The following is a 22365-nucleotide window of genomic DNA, read 5'->3' as shown; positions in this document are numbered from 1 at the left end:
TTTTTAACAATTGTTATTCCACAACTCATAAAAAATACAAAAACTGTGTAAATTGATTGTTTCTTGAGAAAAAATGATGAAATTTTAGAATTTCTAAAGCTTTTGTGTACAGCTGAAAATACGTGCCAATTTTTTTCACTCCATCAAAACTGCCAAAATTGGCAAAACAATTGTTTTATTTTAAATTCTATCAATAAAATTATTCACTATTTAACTTAATTTCAATCATTTCAGAACACACAGTTTCAGAAATTACATAAAATTTTGTAAATAAAGCGATTGCCTCACAGTCAAAAATTGATGCCTTCGAGGCAAAAATTGATGCGCACTGTCAAAAATTGATGCCTTCGAGGCAAAAATCGTGAAATGCTGTCAAAAATTGGTGCCTTCGAGACAAAAATAAGTGAGTTAGAGTCAAAATTTAGCGGCAACGACTGTAAGTAAAATATTTCAACGAAACAATATACCTTTAAACTAAACAGTCCATTTCATCGTTTTCTTTATCCCTTAGCTCCAATGACAAGGTAACTCGAAATCAATGTTTACCCAAGGCACCAACCTGTCAACTAGTGAACCCAATCACTTCCCTTACCCCAAGGTGTCACAATTGTGTATTTGTAATAACATTTCACCACGTGGTAGGAAAATTCTGAGCACAAATCAACAGCACACTTCCAGCAAATCGTTGTACAAACCACCAGCCTAATTACTTCCCGGATTTCAAAGTCAATTTCTCCCCTCATATTCCAAAAACTCACACACCAAACCTAATATGTGTAACGAGAAACATAATTTCCTCCTCCAACGCAGAAGGCAAACTTCTGCAAAGCAAGGTAGCTAGCAAAGGGTCCCTGGAAAGAAGCAAAAATAATCCTTGCTGGACTGGGTGAGGTCGGTTCACCTTCGTAACAACCACTGGGTTTGACTAGTTTTGGAAACGGGCCACCCCAAAACCCCAAACACTCGGCTCCCTCGCTGGCTGGCTGCCCGGGGGCCGATCGGGTGGATTTTAATAATTCATCACAATAATGATAATATATTTACGCCTAATGGTAGAATTATGATAAACTACCCGCAGCCGACCGGAATTTCACCGCTTCTTATACGCCAACGCAGCAGCGCTTGTGATGCGAGTATGTGTGCGTATGTGTGTATGTGAGAAACCCTTAGAGGGGTTCCGGGGCGTATTTTCGGCATCCTGCTATGTCTGGCACCACTTCCGGGACCGGCAGGGACTGTACCGTTTCGCTCCCTCCGTAGTTCCTTCCAGGCGAAAGAGTTTTGCACAGAAAAAGTGCTTCGCCGACGGGGGATTTTTCCATTGGTCTGCCCGCGTTTGGCGGCGATGCGTAAGACGAATTTCCAGCATTGCCCAAGGATTGTTTCACTTGCTGCTGAACGCATCGATATACACCCCGATAAGCCTGGCGGGTGCTTTGCTTCAACTCCCCCAGTTCATTTGTTTCCGCCAAGCATACGGATGTTGTGCCGTCGATGGTGGAAGGCTTGCGTTTGGCATACGATGGTATGCCCACGCACAGCAGCCACCCACTCCACTCCGGCAGTCCCACGAGAGTTCATGAGTGGGGTTTAGCTCCTTCGCTTTCACCCCCGCCAATGCTGCTGTTGGTTATTTTTCTTCGCTTATCAACACCATCATCATCATGCGCTGGGTGGGGACTGAACGTTCCTTATGAATGGGAAGGGGAAATGGGGGAAAAAACCCCGGACGGAACGTTCTAGAGTGGGGTGTGTGTGTGTGTTGTGTCGGATGTTGTGTAAAGAACATTATACAAAATGCAAAAGAAAGGGCACCATCCGAAAAAGGGCGTCCAGCTACGCGCCAAAAACGCGCGAAACGGGCACATACGCACAGTAAGATAAATTGAATTTCAAGGGTTTGCCGAAGGGAAATTGGCATATTTCGCTTATCCCTGTCTCAGGCTTGCCTTTTTACGGATTTTCTTTCGCTGCTACCGAGCAAGAAGTACACTGGAGATCTCTCTGTACGGGACAAACAAGCTGCTAGCTCCAGTTTGGGAGAAAACTGGCAGGGGACTGCCTGGTTTTACCAGTGAGCTATCCCGGGACCTAATCCCAGGAGCGCTCAGGATTAGGCCAGAACGCAAACGCAGCAGCTGGGTTTTTGTTGTTTTCCACCGCCAAAGATAAATGATGATGGGCTATGGTTGCTTCGTCGATGATTGGAATGTTATGATGGTTAAAAATGAAAACGCTTCATCGATCTTTGCGTGCGCGGTGCGGTTTTGGCGTGCCTGGAAGCAAGCGAAGGATGTGGCAAACAAATAAAAGCGGCACCGAGCCGTGGGTTAACCGTGCAAGGCGTCCCGGCCCTTTACGCGATGCGTGTTTGCAAATGCGGGCCAGATACCGGGAAGCGTAAGAAAAACAGTTCACGAAATTATTCTTGCTTCAAGGTACTGTTTTCGAAATGGAGCTTCCAGTAGGAGTTTCGCTGGAAACGATGAGATTCTCTTGGCTTACGATGTGGGATAATGAGATGCATTGTTGGGATGATCGGCCCCATCATTCTACTCAGTTTCTGTGGCCAGCACAGCCAAATGGATCTGATAAATCGGAAATAAACTACTAGCAGAAACAAGAAAATAATGATTCACAATGATTGGGTCCAAATCGGTGTCAAGGTCCAGTGTGTAGTAACCTTGACAGAGACAACCGGTGATGAAGCATAAGCTCTTTTCGTAGATGTAGATGTCATAGTAACATTGTGTGCCTATTTTGAGCAAAATAATTTAGAAGCATTAGACGATTACGGATTGAAATTACGAAAAAAGTATGGGTACGAAGAAATTACGAATAAATTATCAAATATACGAAATTGCCCAATTGACGTGTTAGCTATCCTTGAGGCTTGCTCGTGAAGCTGGTTGATTCTCTGCGCTCATGATTTTTTGGGTAATATTATTACTTGTAGCGTATACTTTAAAACTGAATTCTATAATGGTCACGCCTTTTTATAAACAGCTCATGCACATCATTATGCGGTCAGAAATTTTAAAATGATTTATTAAAAGACTGATCCAACACAGGAAAAATGTATCACCGTAAAAACATTTATATTGCCAGCGAGAGATATAACTGCAAACTATACGGCAGATTGCTAACTACTGGGATGCTTCAGCAAGCTCAGCACCAAAAATATTACAATTTAAGTCAATTGTGTAAAACCATTCCAGCAACCTATGTTACCAGCCATTGCCATTGAGCTGGTTGCAACATCTCCGTTTTGCAATAAAACATGTACATTTACTCTCCACCCATACGTTTTCTACCAAAAGCATCGAAATATGATGGGCAACTGTTGACACGTTACAACATGTTGCTTGATTCCTTCCCAAACAGTAATCGAATTCTTATCACTACTGGTCAGCAGCAGTGGAAGCATTCACCCTCAGCAGCCTTCACATATTGCACCTATAGCGGTAAACATTGTCAGGCCTCAATCTGCTTGCGATTGGCTACAATGTATGCAAGACAAACTTTCTGATCCCATAGGTAGGCAAATTTCGGCATACACGCCCAAGGTGTATTGGTCCGTTACGCTGCCACCTTTGCACCTGAAAACCTGCAATAGAGAAAACGGCTACGACATATCTTGCCAACCATTCACTGAAGGACTGCGGCGGAGGTGTTTTTGGTTGTACGGTTGTACTGTTGTGAAAACTCTCAACTCCTGCTACATACGGACGGGCTCGGCTCGAGGAAGAAGCCCATCGTTAGCTTGGCACTGCGTAACGAGAGGCTTCTTTGCACGGTGTGTTGCTGTTGTGCTGTGAGTGCGTATGTTGTTTGCTCGTTTGTCGATGTGTTTTGCATTGGGAACGCGCTAAACCTTCCCACCTTCACCTGCTTTTGCTGCTAACCAGTATTTTCCCACTCGGCCTTCCGTTCGAGTACAATCAGACGAGCAAATAGCATTTGGAGTGTTTTCGAAATTTAAATCAACACATACGGCTCTTACGGACACCCCTTTTCGGTTTGAAGGTTGTCGTGGCGGCTTCCCCCGTAGCCCGAAACGTGTTTGTGTTTCGGAAAAGGGAAAATGTTTTGCATCGGTAATCGGACAGGGGCCCGTGGACCACACATCCGGTGCTAGCCATTAAACAACCCATTGAGGGGCCGGCTGGCTGGCTTCTTCGGGCGCAGTAATCCTTGCGTTCCATTAGAATGGCGACTTTCGATGTGTGTTCGAGTGATTTTGTTTGCGCTGGGAAAATACAACGTTCTGGGTGCTGTTTCTGCACACGGTGACCTAATGGTTCTGTTCCAACCGTGCTATCACCGGTACTTCACCATCGGTTAATTTTAAAACCGAGCAACCCGGCAAAAGACACTCGTCTGTTGAAGCATAACGTGTCTCATCAAAGTGAATGTTTGAGGACGAGCCTCGTTCGAACGGTTCAAACTCGAAGTAAATTGAAGTAGAATTATTTACCTACGTAGCTTTAAGCGGTTGCTTGATCGGAGAAAGGGTTTGCATGGAGTAGGGTGTGTCAATAGCCCATTGCAGTACAAGCTTATTCACTTTATATGTTTAATCGTTATCGATTGAGGACACTGGGAGTTTCATCACAATGTCGAGAGCTGTCGCACTCGATCGAATGTTGACTGTGAGTTTGATGTTAATTATTTCGTAGAGCATTGGTGTATCATTCGTTGTCTGATGACAGGTAGCTTCAGAAGACGTTGAGGCACTAGATAGATCTAACAGTCAGAGACATTGCTGATTCTATGAATATAATTTAGAACAGAAAATTCCCAGTTACATATCATTGTTGGTAAAATTTAAATCTCTTTCTTTATTTGCTCTTTCACATGATGTTATGATTGTTTATGGTTTTTATTTAAGCCACTTGCTAAGCTGTATTAGGATCCTATTGAATTGTGCAGTAGTGTAGAACATTATAAGAATTTGATAGCATAACAAAACAGATTGTTGTTAAATTGAATTGAATTGAATTGAAGCTATTGATAAGAAGTAAGTAAGTAACGGCTATGAGAATCGTCTGAGAGACTTTAGACGACACAACATTTTTGCACACTTTAGGATGAAATTATACTTGAGAATAATTCATACTCAAAAATACAGAAAAAACATCATTACGGTTCTTTAAATTTTAAAGTTCTTTGCACTTTAAAGTTGCTTAGAACTCGTTGAAACCTTTATCAAACCTGCTGAAACTCAATCAGCCTGTAACTATCAACAAATTGAGCCTGTTGACAAAGATCTCTACCTTACTTTGTTTGTATAGCTCATCTTTTTTTAGCAGGAAATAACTTGTAGTGATGACTTTCATTCCACTGCACACAAAAAAAAAAAACAAACTTCTCAACACAAAAGGTGCAACAAATCTAACGACATTTCTCGGAAGAAATCGAGCTGATTGCTACCTCTTAACCAATCTGCTTCGCAGCTCCGTGCTTCCTACCCGAGCCGGATGAACGTGGCTTTACCGCAGTATCAGTAACCGAAGTACTGTTAATTCCTTAAATCTCGTTAGCAAAGCCGTTGAGATCCTTCAACACTCGTGCACACACACACACGCGCACGCTAGCATACACACGCACTGCCACGATCGACCGTTGCTGGGATAACACCCAGCTCCATTGGTGTATTCTTCATTGTCTGTGCTAAAGGCTCCGATGCTTTTAAGATAGCACGGACACGTGTGCGATGCATTTAAGAGCCAACCCGGAACAAAAGCTCTCTGACACACGCACACACACACACACACACCCACATACACAAGGGTAAAACACATACACAGTGCTTAATCCTTTGATTCACTCGTTTCGCCTACGTTCGCCTTATGTCTGACATTATCGTCTCAGCTTCAACATCAAAAGATTTGTCTTGGATTTCGGGCCCGACATGGAAGTGGTATCTTTTCCACAGTACCGCTTTATCGTCTGCTGGTAATCAAATTCATCAACACGATCCCGCAACAACGGAACAGCCAAGCGGTGACGTACATTGTTGTAATTTATCGCGCAAGCCAATCCACGGCTACGGGCCCTGCTGCACGTTACGTCTACCAAATCAAACAACAGATAGCGAATGTATTGCGTCGTTGACTTCAAAAGACGACCTTTACGCTTGCATAAAAATAACTCTCCTTCTTGTAGGTACGATAAACAAACGAGGCCATATTGTGAAAAGGGTGCACCTTTTTTTTGTTCTTCTATTTTAACCAATACGTCTTAACCAGAGCAATTTACGCTTTGCCGCAGGCGGAAGCAGCAGTCGATTGTTGTGCTCATTGTGGTGCTAAGGTCCTAATTTTCTTTGCGCTTTCCAAAAACGGGTTATCTTTCTTTTTACGCAATTTCACCCATCGCTCCCTTTGTTGACGATTTTAACAATCACTCGCACCAAACGGCGGTTGATCTGTCGCCGTGGCGAAACTTTGAGAGTGGGGCAAAAAACAATGACACCAAACGTGCGTGTGGGAGGTTAAAAGCTCGCATCCCCAACAACGTTTGCTTCCCTTTGGCGAAAATGTATAAATATATTTTATGCCGGTCGAAAAAAAAAACAGGCGTTTAATGGGCTTATTTTCTGTTCGGTACGCTTAGGACGGTGGTATGAAGAGACGCAGGAAAAGGAAAAGGGGAAAGAAAGAAGATGTATTTGTGTGCCTTCCCCCTGTAGCCCTAAGCCACGCACTGCTGTTTTATGCTTTGTTGCATCAATTTACGAAACTGCTGCACGTTTTTACAAGGCGTCGTTTGGCAGGGTAAGAGGAGTTAAGAAAAAGCCATCCACAGAAAAACGATCCATTTTCTACAGATGTTTTAAAAACCAAAATGAACACCAGAAGACAACAGCCACAATGGCCGAGTGTGTGTGTGCGTGAGTGCGTTTTGCAAATTGCCGTATGTCTTTTTTTTTGCATGAATCTTTTTCTCACCCAACGTGGTCCCTCCTTTTCCATAAAGTGGCTCTCGGGTGCTCTGCCGAAGAACTTCATTATCGAGCAAAGGCGAAAATTGAGACATAAACCATCGGCGTGGCATGGTGTAGTGAGGTATTGAGGTGAGGCAAATAAAACAAAGCACCACTAGGACGGCGCGAAACCAAGGGGCTGCTTTATCGTTACCATTTTGTTCGCTCGATTTGAAGAATGGGAAACAGATTAAATCGTAAATGGCAGCGAATTGAAAGAAGCTGAGCAAACATCCACAGTGTGTGCGTGTTTTTTTTCTTCTTTCTCTCGCCTGTTTCCGGCGGCGAAAAACAAAGAAAAATCAAATGAGAGAGGAAAAAAAGGAAGCACGAAATGAGCGCTAAATGATTCCGACCCATGTGGTTGTAAAAATGCGTATTTTGATTAAGCACAAAAAAAAGGAAACGTTAGAAAGAAGACGAAATGCAAGCAGAGAGGATCCAAGGGACAAAAAAACAAAGCTCCAGCGTCGGTTACTTCGTGTGGGATAAAGCTGTGATATCTTTCAGAAAAGAAGAGCAAAACGAAAGAAGAACCCCCAAAATCGACATAAAATCAAAAAAACGAAGCTGAAAAGAAAAAAAAAGAGAATGAAACGCTCACAAACGCCCAGGACATAAAACAGTATTTTTTTTATGTATATTTTGTTTCCAGTTTTTTTTGTGTTTCCTTTTTCTTCCCTCAATAAAAATTACCTTTGTTTTATAACCTATTTATAATTTGTGTTCAATTTTATCTCCCGCTTCTTACTGCAGTTTTCTTTATGCTTTATTTTCCGTTCTCCCTTTTCCTGCAGTCATCTGCACACGCATGCTAGTTTCTTTGTTTTTTCTTCTTTTTTTTCTAATTCAATGTTTGTTGTTATCGTCGTTTCGCTGTCGTTTTTTTTTTGTTGATTCTATTTCCTATATGCTGCTTTCTTTGTTTTCCGTCTTTATTTTGTTTTTGTTTTTTCTTCTTCTGTTGTATATCCACTAACTCCATCACCATTTACCATCGCTCTGTCTCTCTTTACAGCTTCCATGGCTTTGTTTGTCATTAGGGTTAGTGTTTTTGTTTCGCTTAATTTTACTTCTCCGTGTGTGTCTTTTTTTTTTACGTTGGTGAAGTTTTCATAACCTTTTTCGCTTACTGATTTGCTCTATCGTTTTTTTCTCTTCTTTTTTTTTTCCTACACGATTGAAACTCTAGTTTTCCCATCGGCATCGGAAGTATCGTTTCATTTTCTTCTTGATTTATATATGCTCTTCTAAATGGGTGAGTGTTTTTTTTCTTCTTTTTTCTTTCGCTTTGTTGCTGTGCAACGAATTCGATAGCCGTTTGATAGCTAATTTGGAATTGCGTTTGATTACCAGCTGCCGCGGGGGACAGGATTTCACGTTTATAGTTTCTGTGTTTCTTCTGCCGTCTTGCTCAGTTTTATTTCCTCCTTACCCACGCATTTACTTTATTACCAAATATATTAACAGCAAGGGGTTGGTGCGCACGCGCCTCATCTTTACAGCCCGGTGTGCATGTGTGCGTGAGTACGGTTTGGGGTTTGTTTTCTGTTTTTGTTTATCTTTTTTGTTTTGTTTTGTAGCGTTTCGCTTACTTTATATCATCGCCATTATCAACGGCTATCGTTATCGTTACCGATGATCATTCGATCCACGCTTATCGACGCTGAATCAAGTGTGCCAGCCGATTATCTTTATTTTTTTTTGCTGCTATAGATTATGCCACACGGACCTGGGGGGATTCGGGTGCAGGGGTTGTTCGGTTTTATTCGACTACCACAGACTGCTTGCCGTCTTCGAGGTCAATTGCTCATAATTTCTGTCAGAATAATAATCAGCAGTGAGTTTGAAGAAGGAAACAAATCCGAGGTCGAACGCATCCCAGCGTGTGTGTGTGTTTGTGCACGCATGTGCTCTGTGTGTGTGTGTGTGTGCCTTAAGTGGGCCGTAAGTTTTGTGTTGCCCAACGTCGAAAAAAAAAGGATCGCAATCAGGCTTTCGCAATCAGCCATAAACGGGGCCGTACATTTTTCGTTTACGCTCGGTACGCCTTTATGGGGAGCCAGCGTGTACACCTTCGTCTTGCCGCTTTCTTACCGACTCGGTCCTGCCCGGCACCGAAGACCCGAAGCCGGTGTAATCATTCACACATAAATGCTGCCAATTTGAGAAGCATTCCAAAAGCCCATATTTCTCGTTCGGCCATGGTCGAACGTTGCGTTAACACACACACGTGAGCGAGTGTGTGTGTGTGTGCGTGTATTTTCCCCGTCCTAATAATATATTTTTCCTACCCGAAGGTTTCCCGTTTTTTCCTCCCCATGCCGTTGCTTCGTTTACAGCCCACAGCCACAGCCGCTCTAATCGGGCCCGGTGTGCTCTTTTCGGTTTATATCCCACCGAAAAAGCTCCCTGGAAACGCACAAATCAACAGCATGTGTGAACAGCTTGGTTTGTACGCTAGTCCATCCGTTTTTCCTTCCGACTTGGCTTGCGTCACTGCAAAAGGAAAAAAAAAGGAAAAAAACGAAAGGCCCGGGCCTGATTTCTTACCCCGGACACACCGTAGAGTGCTGAATGTTTTGCCATGTTTTATGCGTTTTCCCGGGGTAAGTGCGCATTTGCAGAAAAGCAATTGCGTATCTGCAGCTAACAACTGTCGAGCGCCGGCCGCCGCTCCACTGTGGAGTGTATTTCGCCCGGGTTGAAACATGCAGGACAGAACAGGGCAGGCAAGAAGGCAACAAAAACCAGGCAGTGCAAGAAATAAGCATTTTTATGGCAATTGGCCATTTGGTTTGTGTTTGTTTTGTGTGCCCCAACGAGTGCTATGCCGAGAGAAATGTGTTTTCTGATGGACAGCAAAGCAGCCCGGCAGAAGCGGCCTGCGGCACGACAGCACGTTATGTTTGGCTTTTCTTATGTTGAGCATGTGCTTTTAGTGGCAATTAAACCGTAAATTTATCTGTTGCCCCACTCCAATCAAACATCAAACAATCGTGCGCTTTTGGACCGGTCAAACCATTGATTTTAAGTTATTTTTTCCCCCGTACCATTGACACAACGAAGGAAGGAAGCAAACATTGTACTGTGCACAACATTTTATTGCTTACACATTATCAAAATACCCGCCCCCAATCGTGTTGGTATGAGTGCATTCAATGTGCAATGAAAATCGTTCTCTGCAACTGATTACACACAGCAATGTGTTTGTGTATCTAAACAGCGTTGGCTGGAAAATGGGAGGTAGCAGCAATCCTATTTGCGCTGGAATTAGTGCAATAAATCAGCTAAAAGCACACGCGTTAATTATTGGCAGCCGGTCCGGCCGTTAATGACATTCACGCCGCTTGATGCAATTATGGAGATGCTTCAGCTCGAGCGCGCGACGGTGCATTGCGTGCATCACACACAGACACACACACACACACAAAACAACACCCATCACTGCCCACTGCCTAAACGGATGCAGATTGCATATCGAGTGAAGCGAACCGAAGCGTTGATAAATTAAAATATGATTTTAACAATTTTATCGAACACACATCCCACATGGAAAGCCCTGGACTGGAAGTGTGGGTACATGTGTACCGGACTGCTAATAGGCTCATACATCCATGCAATCAAATCGAAATTTGATCAATGTTTGTAACACTTTCCGATAACACCTGCACAATTATGAGCGCTTATGCTTAAATACTCAAATAAGCTTGTTCAACCATTGCGTGAAACATCGGAATCAATCACTGGAAGGATAACTTAAATATGTCTGTTTGTATGTTTCACAACGCTTTGTTTTTTGTCGGTCCAACCACCTCCACAGCCATGGAAATGTTTGTTTGTCCGCAATGGAAATGCAAACAAATCGCTAAATCGCATTAAAAAGTGTTTCGATTTACCGCGTCCCGTTCTTTGCGCCGATGCATTTTCCGATTAGCTGTGCAGCGGAAAACCGTCCACGCCACACTCCACAAACGCACTCAGAAGGAATTTATAATAATGGTAATGCAATTCTAGCCCCTTGTTGGCGAGTAGTGTATATGGAATATGGCTTTCATTAAATAACAGGAAACATTCCCTTCCCTCGTACATAGGTGTACGGAAAACATATTGAGCCTCTGTTATGGCTAACACAAGGTAGCAAGGGATTTAATTTGTAATAACGCATAAAAATCCTCATCGGGTCGTAGTTTGTATGATGTTTTTTCCTCGATGCACTGTTGCAAATAGTGTTAAAACATGTTCCAGACGGAATGCGCCATATGCCATAAGCCTTATGGATAAAAAGTTTCGAGTTTAGAAGCTTTTTGTTGCACTTTTGCTTACTACTTGATGGTTTTTCAAGCAATCACTGATAACATAGCGTGAGTTAATTCATGTATGTACTAAAAACACGAAATATCCAGCTTTAATACGTTTTCCCCTTTCGCTCCGACGCTGAAATTAATCCGTGTGTAACAAAAAAAAGAATATAAAGGAACAATCATCCCTTTGAAGCTGACTGGTACCATTTAGGTAACATTTTCATGAGTCACATATTTACTGCACTTTTCCACATTTTCTCCGTACCCCCCAGTACTCAGTGTGGCACAATCTAGCTCGCGTGTTGTGTTGCGACTTTTTGCTACTGCTGTTGCGTACATTTCCATCGGCTTATCTACAATCCATTTTCACCTGCACCACGCTCCCCGTTTTATTTACAATTACCCCTTAATGCATCTATTAATCGATTACGCATGCTTACCATTTCGTCCCGCACAAAGCGGGTGGCTTTAAATCGACCGCCCAAATGCACCGACCTCATACAAGTGCATCTCTTTCCGTTTTTTTTTGCTCCTAATTTCATTTTCCAAACTATTATGGCGGTAATTTGCATTTCCTATTTTTTGTTATATTGTTTTTCCTCCCTTTTGAAATCGCTCATGACTTTTTCGACCACGCAAACACAAACACACACATACAGGCCATGATGTTGGACATTCTATCACTCACGCCCGAACGGGCACAGCAGCCATGGGGAGGAGGGCGAAATGGTATAACAATGCTGTCGGCTACAGTTAAATTTTTCCTCGCGCACGCACACGCACACTCACACCGAAGACACTCACAGTTTGCGTTTTGCGCTGCATCTCGTCGGTGCGATATCAACGTCAACCATTTTACACATTCGTTCACATACATACACATACCCATGCACACGTTTCACACCTCTGTACAGTTTAGTGAGTGCTTGCTACAACCGGAACCGTGGCACTGTTAACGTAATTTTGGGTTTACATGTTTTTGTTTTAGTTCTGGGAGCTCGTTTTTTAGCTCGTTCATTTCCGTTCCACTCTCTAATCGCAAGCATGCTTCAAACGGCAAAGGGGGAGAGGAGGAAAATAAAGCAAAACCATCACACCGTTCTGTTCATTGTTTCATTTTTGCATTCGTTTATTCGACTCTTTTTTTGTAGTTTCTTTTTGAGGAAGCTGAAGGCTAGATTCCGTATTTTACGGGCCTAAGAAGAGGAGGTTCGATTTCAGGAGTTTCTGGGGTCACTTTACACATTGTTTGAGCCTTTAGTTTTAGAATATTCAACATCCAAAGTGACATGCTTTCGCTTTCCGCAAACATTACTACTTTCAATCAATTTCAACTTCTATTTACGGTTGCGCTCGTTTACTTGAATTAATGTACGTTGTTGTGTTGTTGCTGTTGCTTTGCGCTTTAACTGGTTGTTTGTGTCGGAAAATAGTAAATTAGAAAATAGTAAAGGCTACTGATTGGAAAATAAAACTGAAAACTATTAACTGAAATAAAAGTATGACGATGTTGCTGTTCGTAGTAATTTCGCACTTAATGTTCGCTACTTTGAAAAGAAATCCTTCATCACTTTACGTAATGCTCATAACCTACAGGATCTTTTCGCTCTTTCAACGTTTCAACTGTATTCCCTTGTGCGTCCAACAAGTAGCTGCTTTATCGCATCACTAGACGGCATGAAACCTGAAGAAATGATCTAAAGTGTATGGCGAAGAAACGATTTGATCCAGTAAGAATGTAAAAAAGCAGTCAGATTCGATTTATTTAAAAGAGTTTGTCTAAGCGTGTGCAGATAAGTACACAACAAGGTAAAACAAAATGGAAGTTATTATTTTAAATCATGATAAAATGACAATAAAATGACAAAAAATACAAGAAAAGACGAGTTGTGAAATGTATGAAGATACACATCAATATTCTGTTTAAACGTTCTGTAAAACTATTGTTAACAACGTAAACTTTTCGAAGAATTCAACTTCATCCTGATTAATGGAATTTATTCAAATTATTGCAATTACCTTAAGGACTCTTCTCAAATAATAAATCAATTAAAAGCTTATGTAAATAGTACTATGTTCAATCTTAATCAATAACTTTGACATAATGTGTTCCTTTTCCCTTGAAATAAATATCATTTTAAGCTGCCAATAATGACTGGTTATGATACAAAAACTGATTTCATCAAGCTAGTTGCCAATTTTACAACAAAACTACCTATTTCTTTGAACCAAAACGATTCTAAGTAAAGTAGCAAAGTTTTAGTGCAGAATTGTTTCCATTCTAAACCTAGGCTATGATTCACTTACCCCGTCAAACTACTAACCCAAGCACTTGCTGCACTGCTCACAAACAAACACGGCAGCACACAATTGAACCGCTCGCTCGTTGTGTAAACACCCTAGCACGGTTTTTCCGATCAGTTTTCCCCCTCCTTACACGTTCTAAGTGGCGTTCTACGTTATGCTACAAATGTACAAAAAACACTAAAACCCGCACGGCACGGGACCTTACCGCCCACCGCTAGTCTTATAACGGCACATCGTCCGATTCGAGCTGATGCTGCGGGTGCCGGTGCTGCTGCTGATGGTGATGGTGCTGCAGCAGGCCCGGGTCGTGCATGGGTTGCTGTCAAATGTCGCTCGTCTCGTGGCTGTCGCCGACGTACCCTTCGTCCGGGCTGTCCGCCAGCGGGCCAGTCAGATGCCGCAGCTTCACCGTACTACCGCCTCCACCCCCGTCCTGCTCGTCCTCCTCCTCTTCCTCCTCCTCGCGCTGCTCCGGTATGACGTCCTTGTCCAGCTCGGACGTTTGCGCACCTACCGAACACTTTTTGAGCGCACTGCCCGGCTGCGTCTGTGGACTGCTCAACAGTTGCTGCTGCTGCTGCTGCTGACCGCTGGGGGATGGCATCATGGGAGAGGCTAGCAAGGCACCGCCGGCCGGTGCCATGATGGGGATGAGCTGCGGATGGAACCCGGGCAGAAAGGTGGGCCACTGCTGGGGCGGCCCAGGCGCCGGCCCCACGCAGAAGCCGGCCGACGCAGCCGCCGCCGAGCTCATGTAGGCCACCGGGTGCACCTCGCCCTTGTAGCCGTCCGGCGGGGAAGGGAACTGGCCGTGCTCGTGCTGCGGGTAGCCCTCGGCCGTGTACCGCACGTCGGTCGGGGCGTACATCTGATAGGCGGCTGGTGATTGTGTGCGGTTAATAAACTCGGCATCGTTCGCGTACCGCGCGATGGGCTTTCCGGGGCCACCCGGCTGCTGCTGCTGCAACTGCTGCTGGTGCTTTTTGTGCGGTAACGTGCGGTAGTAGTTGACCGGTGGCCCGCTCGGGGCCGCCATCAGGCTCAGATCGACCGGGTAGCCGTTCTGGTCGAGGAAGCAGCCCGGACTGAGATGGATATCGACCTGATGCTGGTAGGCGGACAGGTCCTTCCCACCGAGCGCTGCCGTTCCACCGCGCGGCAAGGTGGAGAGCGCGGAGGAGGCGAAGCGCGGACCCCGCAACACCATCGGTGGATAGTAGGGACCCTGTCCCTGACCTTGCTGCTGTTGCTGCTGTTGCTGGTGCTGCTGCTGCTGCTGGAAGCTAACCTCACTGCCACCGTCCTGCACACTGCTCTGCTCGTCCGAGTCCTTCTCGCCCAGGTCCGAATCGATCGCGTCCGGCCGGGGCCGCGCCTTGTGCTGCCCACTCTCCGCATCGTTGATCAGGTCCGGGTTCTGGTCCTGGTAGCTGCGGGCCGACGGTGGGCTGCAGAACTGCGCCATCGCCGTCATGTTGTTCAGCGCCGCCTTGTCCAGCCCGTTCGGGTTCGCGTTCAGGTAGAGCACGATGTCCTGCGGGTTGCTGCCGTCGCCCAGCCCGAGCGCACCGTTCAGCTTGCCCGCCGTCAGCGGCTCCCCGAGGTCGTGCGTAATCGAGGCACACTTTTGCTGGCCGGCCGGTACCCCACCCAACCCATCGGCGGTGGCACCCTTGGCGCCGCGCGGCTTCTTCGCGCCACTGCCCGAAGCGCGGCGCGCTCGGGCACACTTGCAGGCGACGATGCAGCAGAGCAGGGCGAGCAGCACGGCCGTCGCTGCACTCGCCGCCACGATCGCCAGGAAGTACTCCTCGGAAAACGTCACCTGCTCGACCACCGGCTCCTCCTTCACGATCACGTGCAGCGTGTAGTTGGTCTGCACGCGGCCGGCCGAGTTTTCCGCCACGCACGAGTACGTTCCGTTGTCGTCCGCGTTGATGTTGTAGATGAACAGCTCACTATGCTTCGCCCCATCCAGCTCGTCGACGAAGTAGTACAGGTGCAGGTTGGGCGACAGGAAGCTATCGTTCAGCAGCACCTGGCCCTGGAACAGCCACGCCACCGTCGGCTCGGGCGTTGCCACTATCCGGCAGTCGAGCGAGATGTTACGCCCCTCGGCGATCTCGCGGTACGACGTTTCGGGCGTCACCACCGGCAGACAGGCGAGATCGTCGAGCGTCAGCGTCTTTACCGTTTCGCCCGCCAGCCTCGCCGGACCGCTGCACTTGATCTCCTCGCGCTGCGGCACGTTGAAGCTGTTCAGCCAGGTGTACACGTCCGTCAGGTGGCAGTCGCAGTGCCACCGGTTGCTCTGCAGATTGATGCCGTGCAGCGACTCGGGCAGCACGTGCGCCCCGCGTATCGTCGCAATCCGGTTGCCGTCGAGCCGCAGCCACTCGAGATTGTCCATCCCGATGAACGCTTCGTCCTCGACCAGCTCGATCTGGCAGTTGCTCAGCTCGAGCGTCGTCAGGTAGGACAGCTGCTTGAAGGCGCTCGCACGCAGCGCCCGGATCGGGTTGCCGCTCAGCGACAGCCGCATCAGGGCCGCATAGTCCTGGAACGTTTCCGTCGGCACCTCCGACAGCGTGTTGTCGGACAGGTCGAGCTCGACCAGATTGGTGAGCCCCCGGAACGCCCGGTCGTGTATCTTGACCAGCTGGTTGCGGGCCAGGTAGATCTTCTGCAGGTTGATCAGCTCCATCTTGCGGAACCGCTCGCTCTGCAGTATCGTCAGGCTGTTGCCGGAGAAGTTGAGCACCTGCGTGCCCGGATCCATACCGTCCGGCAGCCGGTTTAGGAAGCGGCCACCACACTCCACCGTCTGCTTGCCGCCCTTCCACTTGCACACGCACACCTCCGCCGGGCAGCCGGTCGCCGGGGGCAGCGCGCTCCAGCTGACCGTCAGCGCCAGCAGTACCAGTGCGTACGTGTCCCACCGGTACGGCATCGCTGAGGCAGGCAAACACTGGCACCACACGTGCAGGATCAGGAAATGAAGCACGATCCTTCCTGTACACACAACTCCCTTCGCACACACACACACAGAGCACCGACTCGACCCGTTGAAGGTTCCAGAAAAGGGAAGAGACGGCACACGCACACACGTACACTCACTTTCTACACTTTCCCGAGCTATCGCCAGCGCAATGCTCCAAACGACTGTTGGAGCCTCATTTTACGAACTTTTTTGGGAAGTTGTGGCAGTTATCGAATGTCCTCGTACCGGCTCGGTACAACCATCGCACCTACACACACACACACACACACACACACACACACAAGTACACGTTTCACTCCCACCACAACGGTTCGTTCACTGCGGCCATCCTCCTGCCTTGGTGCGTCTTTGAAGAAGTAATTATGAATGACATTTCCAACGACAGCACAAACCACTGCGAGACACGTTCACACCGCTTGCTTTGATTTACATTTGATTTGCGCGACCGTCACTACACGCACACCTTTTGGTCGGGCACAGAGAGAGAGAGACACACACACACACACCCACTGGACACACTGCTTAAGGATGAGCACGTACCACGGTGGGATTCTTTCCCGTTCTTGGAGGCCGGCCGAGGATCGCCTGGAGCAATAAAGTGATTTTAATTTCGTCACGCCCGGCCACAACCCCGAAACAGCCAGCCCAGCAGCCTCAGCTAGGCAACACAATTAAGCGCGTGCATAATACGCGACCCACGACGCCACGCCACGAACGTGCTGCTGAACCGGAGCTGGTGTTGCTGGTGTGATGTTTAATTCCGGCACCACTTGAAACGCGAGCGAGCAGGTTGCTGTTGGGTGGTGGTGAAGGTGGCGTGAGCTATGAGAGGACATTCTGCCGTCCTTCCCCCAAACGGGAAGAGGGCTCTCCAGGACCGGTCGTGTTGATTGTTGGGCGCTTGTTGGCGTGTCAAGAAGTCGTTCCGTGGCACCCACACAGATGGTGATAATTTGTGTCCGGGTTGTGTTGTTGTTTTTTTTTTAGTGCCACACTAGCCACGCGCGACCAGATTGAAGCCTCCGGAGGTGCATCGCCAGTGTCCAGGAAAGCGGGTCACTGCGCCGTGAACAGGCTGGAAAAATAGGGAAGAGAGAGAGAAAAAAGAGCATGAGATATAAATAAATATTCGTGTCACCGTGGAGCCAGTGCTGGTGGGAAGTGGATTGAGTGGATTCGAGAGACTATTTCGACAGCTATCTGGATTCCGGGGAGCATCATTGACAGCAACAAAAACAGCCTGAAGTGGAGTTTTTCAGGTCACTGGTTTTATTCTGAATCGTTTCCCGATCGTCATTCTGCCCGGTTTGGCAAGAAGCGTTTGGCGATGGCAGAAGAACAAACGAGGCTTTACGGTCTGAAAATCGATTAGACGTTCGAAATCATTTACACCAATTGACAGCTTCCACTAGCATTTTTGAAGTGGTTTTGTGAAGTGGTTAGCCTCTTCAAATGACTTCTTGGCTTGGGAGAGAGAAAACAAATGTCAACCGAAGGAAAACAGTTTCTTCGCACGAACGCCATGTGAAGACGAAGTAAACGAGGGAAATAATTAAATCCAATTGTCTGACCAACCGTAGTCTCTTTAAAGTGTGTCAAACCGTTCCAATCGAACGATTACTTAATCGATAGTAATTTCCCCTTTCTCTTTCTCTCGCTTCGTTGTCTTCTCCCATCGGGGAAAACGCTTTTGTGTCAGCAGTATAATTACCTCCGATCCGTGCATTTCCCCCAATCGATCGCCCTCGAGGTCAAATGCAATAAATCCCAACCCAACTAGCTACCAATGCTCTTCCAATTGCTACCATTGCTTGCCGAATGTTCTTCGATTCGGGCGATCCTTCACCAATTCACCCATTCACCCAAGCAGCGATAAATTTCGCCACCAAGCTTTTCACCAAGCTGAGCACCTTCACTGACCCACTGGTCCTGGATCTACGCATTAGTTACAGTGTGCAGTGTTTCGGTAATAGGATTATTTCGGACTGTCGCATTGTCTGCCTGGTTTGGCGGTGGGAGCGAGTCCTCGCAATTGTTGCACCGAAGGATTTAACGCACTTTAGCATCCGCCGCCCGGTCCCGGTTGCGTTGGGGCAAAGTAAAAATGGAAGCCGTGCCACAATACTGCAGTACTGCATGCGTGAACGGGAGAGCCGAGCCGCATTCGGTAATTGTTATTAAGAACGGTGCAATAAATAATCAATCGGATGTGAATAATGGTATTTGCGTTGGAATTGGGTTTACTTATAGTGCACAGCGAAAGGGTGGTGTAGAGTAGTGCTGCTGAAGAAGATATTCGAAAGCACAACACGGGCTTGCAGTGAATTATTTCCAAAAAAAAAAAAGCGAACAACACAAAAGCCAGTCTGCTTTGGAAGGTAAGCTCAAAGCACTCATTAAATTTGACATAATTATATCTGCTTTGGAAAATCTGGATTATGAGCCAACATCTATGAACAGGGAAAGAGGGGTTCCTTTGGTTTTAATTCCGTCCCCGAACTCATTACAACCAAACCGGCTTACTTTTTAATCACCTCTTCATCTCGCACACCCTCACCCGGTTCTCCGGGCACTGGAGTGCTTGTTAATTGAGTTAAGTTTAATGCAGGCATACACGCTACACGACACTCTGCTGTGTGGTAGTGCATTAGGTAGGTACACCACAGGGCCTACAATCCACACCCGGAAACCCAGTGGAACGCTTACGGGCGTGGCGTAAATCAGTGCCACCGTCATTTCACTATACACACTCAACTCGTTCGTGTGTTTGTGAGAGGATTCGCATGAATTTGAAAGACACACAGACGCCGGCATTCACCTTATCGCCAGGATACGCTGACTTAATCACGCAATCCCATTATCGACATTTGCATCTACTGCTCCACAGCTTTGCCTGGGAACTACCGAACGGAACCGAGTGCTTTGGTGAGTGTGCGTGACATGTGGGTCACCAAAACACACCTATCGACTGCTGCTGCTGTTGCTGCTGCAGTCACAGATTTCGATCCGGTGCCTGTGTGGTCGATGCTGTCGCTGCCATCGAACTTTTTATCACCACGGGCGTAGACGTGTCATCTGGTACTGAGGTTTGAAATTTCTCGCACAACCTTCCAAAAACCCTCGAACGATGATCAGGAGGATTTGGACAAAAAAGGGAAACATCAAGCAACACCTAACCAGGAGCCTCGGTGGAACGTGTACAAAAAGTAGGACTAGCACAAGTGGCAGATGACTTGTACGCAAAGCTGGTGAGGAATTCACGGGAAGCAGCCGGCGATACGGGAGTGACGATGGGTTTAGTTCCATGCACATCCGATGCCCTGTAACGGTGATAGCAAAACGTTCTCAAGCGCAGAATGTTACGCTTGTGAGGATGTATGTTTTTTCTCTCTCTAGCAATGAGAAAAAAAACCTTTTGCCTTTTTATAGCAGTTAAACCAGCTAGATGGCGCTGCAAGCACGCAGTGGATTACATTAAACATGTATGCATAGTCCCGGGGTGAACCTGGGTAGCTGCGTACTGCGTTTTGAAGGTGCAATCGATAGCCCCGACATGGATACGGTGCCGATGGATACGGGGGCAGCCACACCGGAGTGTATGGGAAAGTTCGATCGATTCTGGTGGTGAGTGAATATTGAGTTTAGCAACCTTGGTGCAATGGATGAAGCCACAGTAGTTGTTCTTAATGGCTCATACTACAGGGCGATTAGGGACGGGCGATGGCTTAAGGTAGCATGTATCCTGTCTGAACGTAGTTATGATGGTCGAGGGACAACACAGAGGCTACATCAATCGACGTAGTTACAGTAAAGTTCACAGCTTACATCATTTTCTTTTTTTTTATAAATACACAGAATTTGTCGGATCTTAGGATCTTAGCAAGTTACATGCATAAATTGCGTAAATAAATTGCATAAATATTTCCATTCAATTTGGCAGAATTTTCAAACAATTTCATGCAATAAAATTTGTTGGAAAATTATTGCATGAAATGTATTTGTTTGATGTTGTATTGGAAAAAGCAACCATAAAAACGTAATGCTGAAAATTCTCTGAAACTGAGGTTTTACACATAAAAGTATGAGCAGTAAATGTTCTTTGTTCCATTTTTGAAACATCAAACAAATTATTATGCGTAGCGTTATTGTATGAAACCTTATTAATGTTTTGAATGGCATTTCAAGATTTTTTTTTAAAATGTATCGTTTGGAAGTAGAAAAAAATCCCTTTACTAACGTGAAATGAACATTTTCCCGAGAAGCAACCATACCTTTACGTATCATGTTTTGCATTCACTTCAACCAAACCAACTGCTTCAGCGTGTCAATTACTACATTAAAATCACTGCTTGTGACACCAACGTGCACCCAGCTGTCACCGAGCAATGTCGCTTCATCATTCACCGCACAATCATTGCAGCGTCTCTACACTTGACACACGGTGCGATATCACGCTGATACGTCCTTAGCACGAGTGCAAAGTTCATCTTTACATACCGCGCCATTCTGGTCGCGTCGAGTGTGTGTGTGTGTGTGTGTGAGTGATGTATTTCTCTTTTTTTGCATGCACTTTATTCTCTTTTTTCTGGCAACCTCACTACCACACTTTTGTACGTCAGCGTGAAGCCGCCCGGTAAATGGTGAATGAAAATATGAATACCTTTTCTCCTATTAATAGTAAAGATAATCTTTTCCACAAGTAAATGCACCCAAACACACTCACACAAGCAACCACGCAAAGAGACAGTTCAACCCTGGGTTTGCTTTTTTTTCCTGGATACTGCTCGCTCATCTTCAGGTTAATGGGATGTTATACCGTGATGCTCTCAGGTGCATTATGGTTGGTATTTTATTCCCACATAAAATGCAACTTCCCAGCGCAAAGTATGTGAAAAATATTTGCAATCATTTCAGGAGAATGCAACACACAAAAAACGACCCACATTTTTTCCCAGTTTTGGCTGGTGCATCAGGCAGTGAGGGGAAAAAGTCCTGTAAACGACACGGCACGTGGAGGGAAAACTGCATCCAACAGCAAATCGCAATGGCGCCGAGAATGGTGAAAAATTGTGATGCTCCACTATTTCTGTCGCAGGAGAAGCGGCCGAAAGCGAAGAAAGGGGCAAAGCGTAAACGGACGCTCCTTGCTGAAGGCTTCATCTTTTACTCGTCTACTGTAGCGTCAGCGTCAGACAGCGACGGTAAGCGAGGACGGCAAAAAGTTCACCGAAATAGAAGGTGCGCTGCTGCTGCTGCTGCTGCTGTGGAGGGACTTTCATCTCGTTAGAAATCAACACGTGTGGGCTGGGGCTTCCAGCAGAGGGCGAGATGTTGGAGAAGTTGTGTCGAAGCCGATGCTAGCAATTCGTGGTAGAAAAATGTGCTATGTTCACCACCGTTGTTTCCAAAAAAAAGTTAAAAAAAAGAAAGAAAGGCCAAAAAGAAGCGACTGATGTTCTAAAACGGGAGAAGACCGAGTTCGCTTTCACGATGACATATACAAAAATACACGCGCACTCGGCTCGATCGTTTCACACACGGCACGGCAGGACTGCGACAGTGTGGCCGAGACGAGACGGGCAAGCTGTGCGCAAAAAAGAGGGAAGCAAAAAAGCGACAAAAAGAAAGGATACGACACGAGGACGAACAGGACACTGCAGCGCGGCCCACGGTGCGGTAGCGCAGTCGCCATCCGTCGTCGTTATCCGGGGAATGTCTTTGCTCGCGTGATTTTCCACCAGATTTCCATTTTTCTTACCGGCTGC

At 46.2% G+C, this 22365-nt stretch overlaps 1 protein-coding gene across 2 annotated transcripts in view; it reads right to left on the bottom strand.

Moving 5' to 3' along the window:
• Positions 1–7606: 7606 nt before the first annotated feature.
• Positions 7607–22365, bottom strand: part of LOC120957291 (uncharacterized) — a 40392-nt gene continuing 25633 nt past the window's right edge. For both annotated transcript variants that reach the window (XM_049608496.1, XM_040379411.2), the window contains exon 3: positions 7607–17675. In XM_049608496.1, the coding sequence (XP_049464453.1) occupies positions 13922–16549 (2628 nt within the window). In that variant the 5' untranslated portion in view covers positions 16550–17675 and the 3' untranslated portion in view covers positions 7607–13921. The remainder of the gene's footprint in view (positions 17676–22365) is intronic.

This window comes from Anopheles coluzzii, chromosome 3 (genome assembly GCF_943734685.1).
Source record: "Anopheles coluzzii chromosome 3, AcolN3, whole genome shotgun sequence".
Lineage (NCBI taxonomy): Eukaryota > Metazoa > Arthropoda > Insecta > Diptera > Culicidae > Anopheles > Anopheles coluzzii.
Note: the sequence above shows the minus strand (reverse complement) of the source record. Positions and strands in the feature narration are given on the sequence as shown.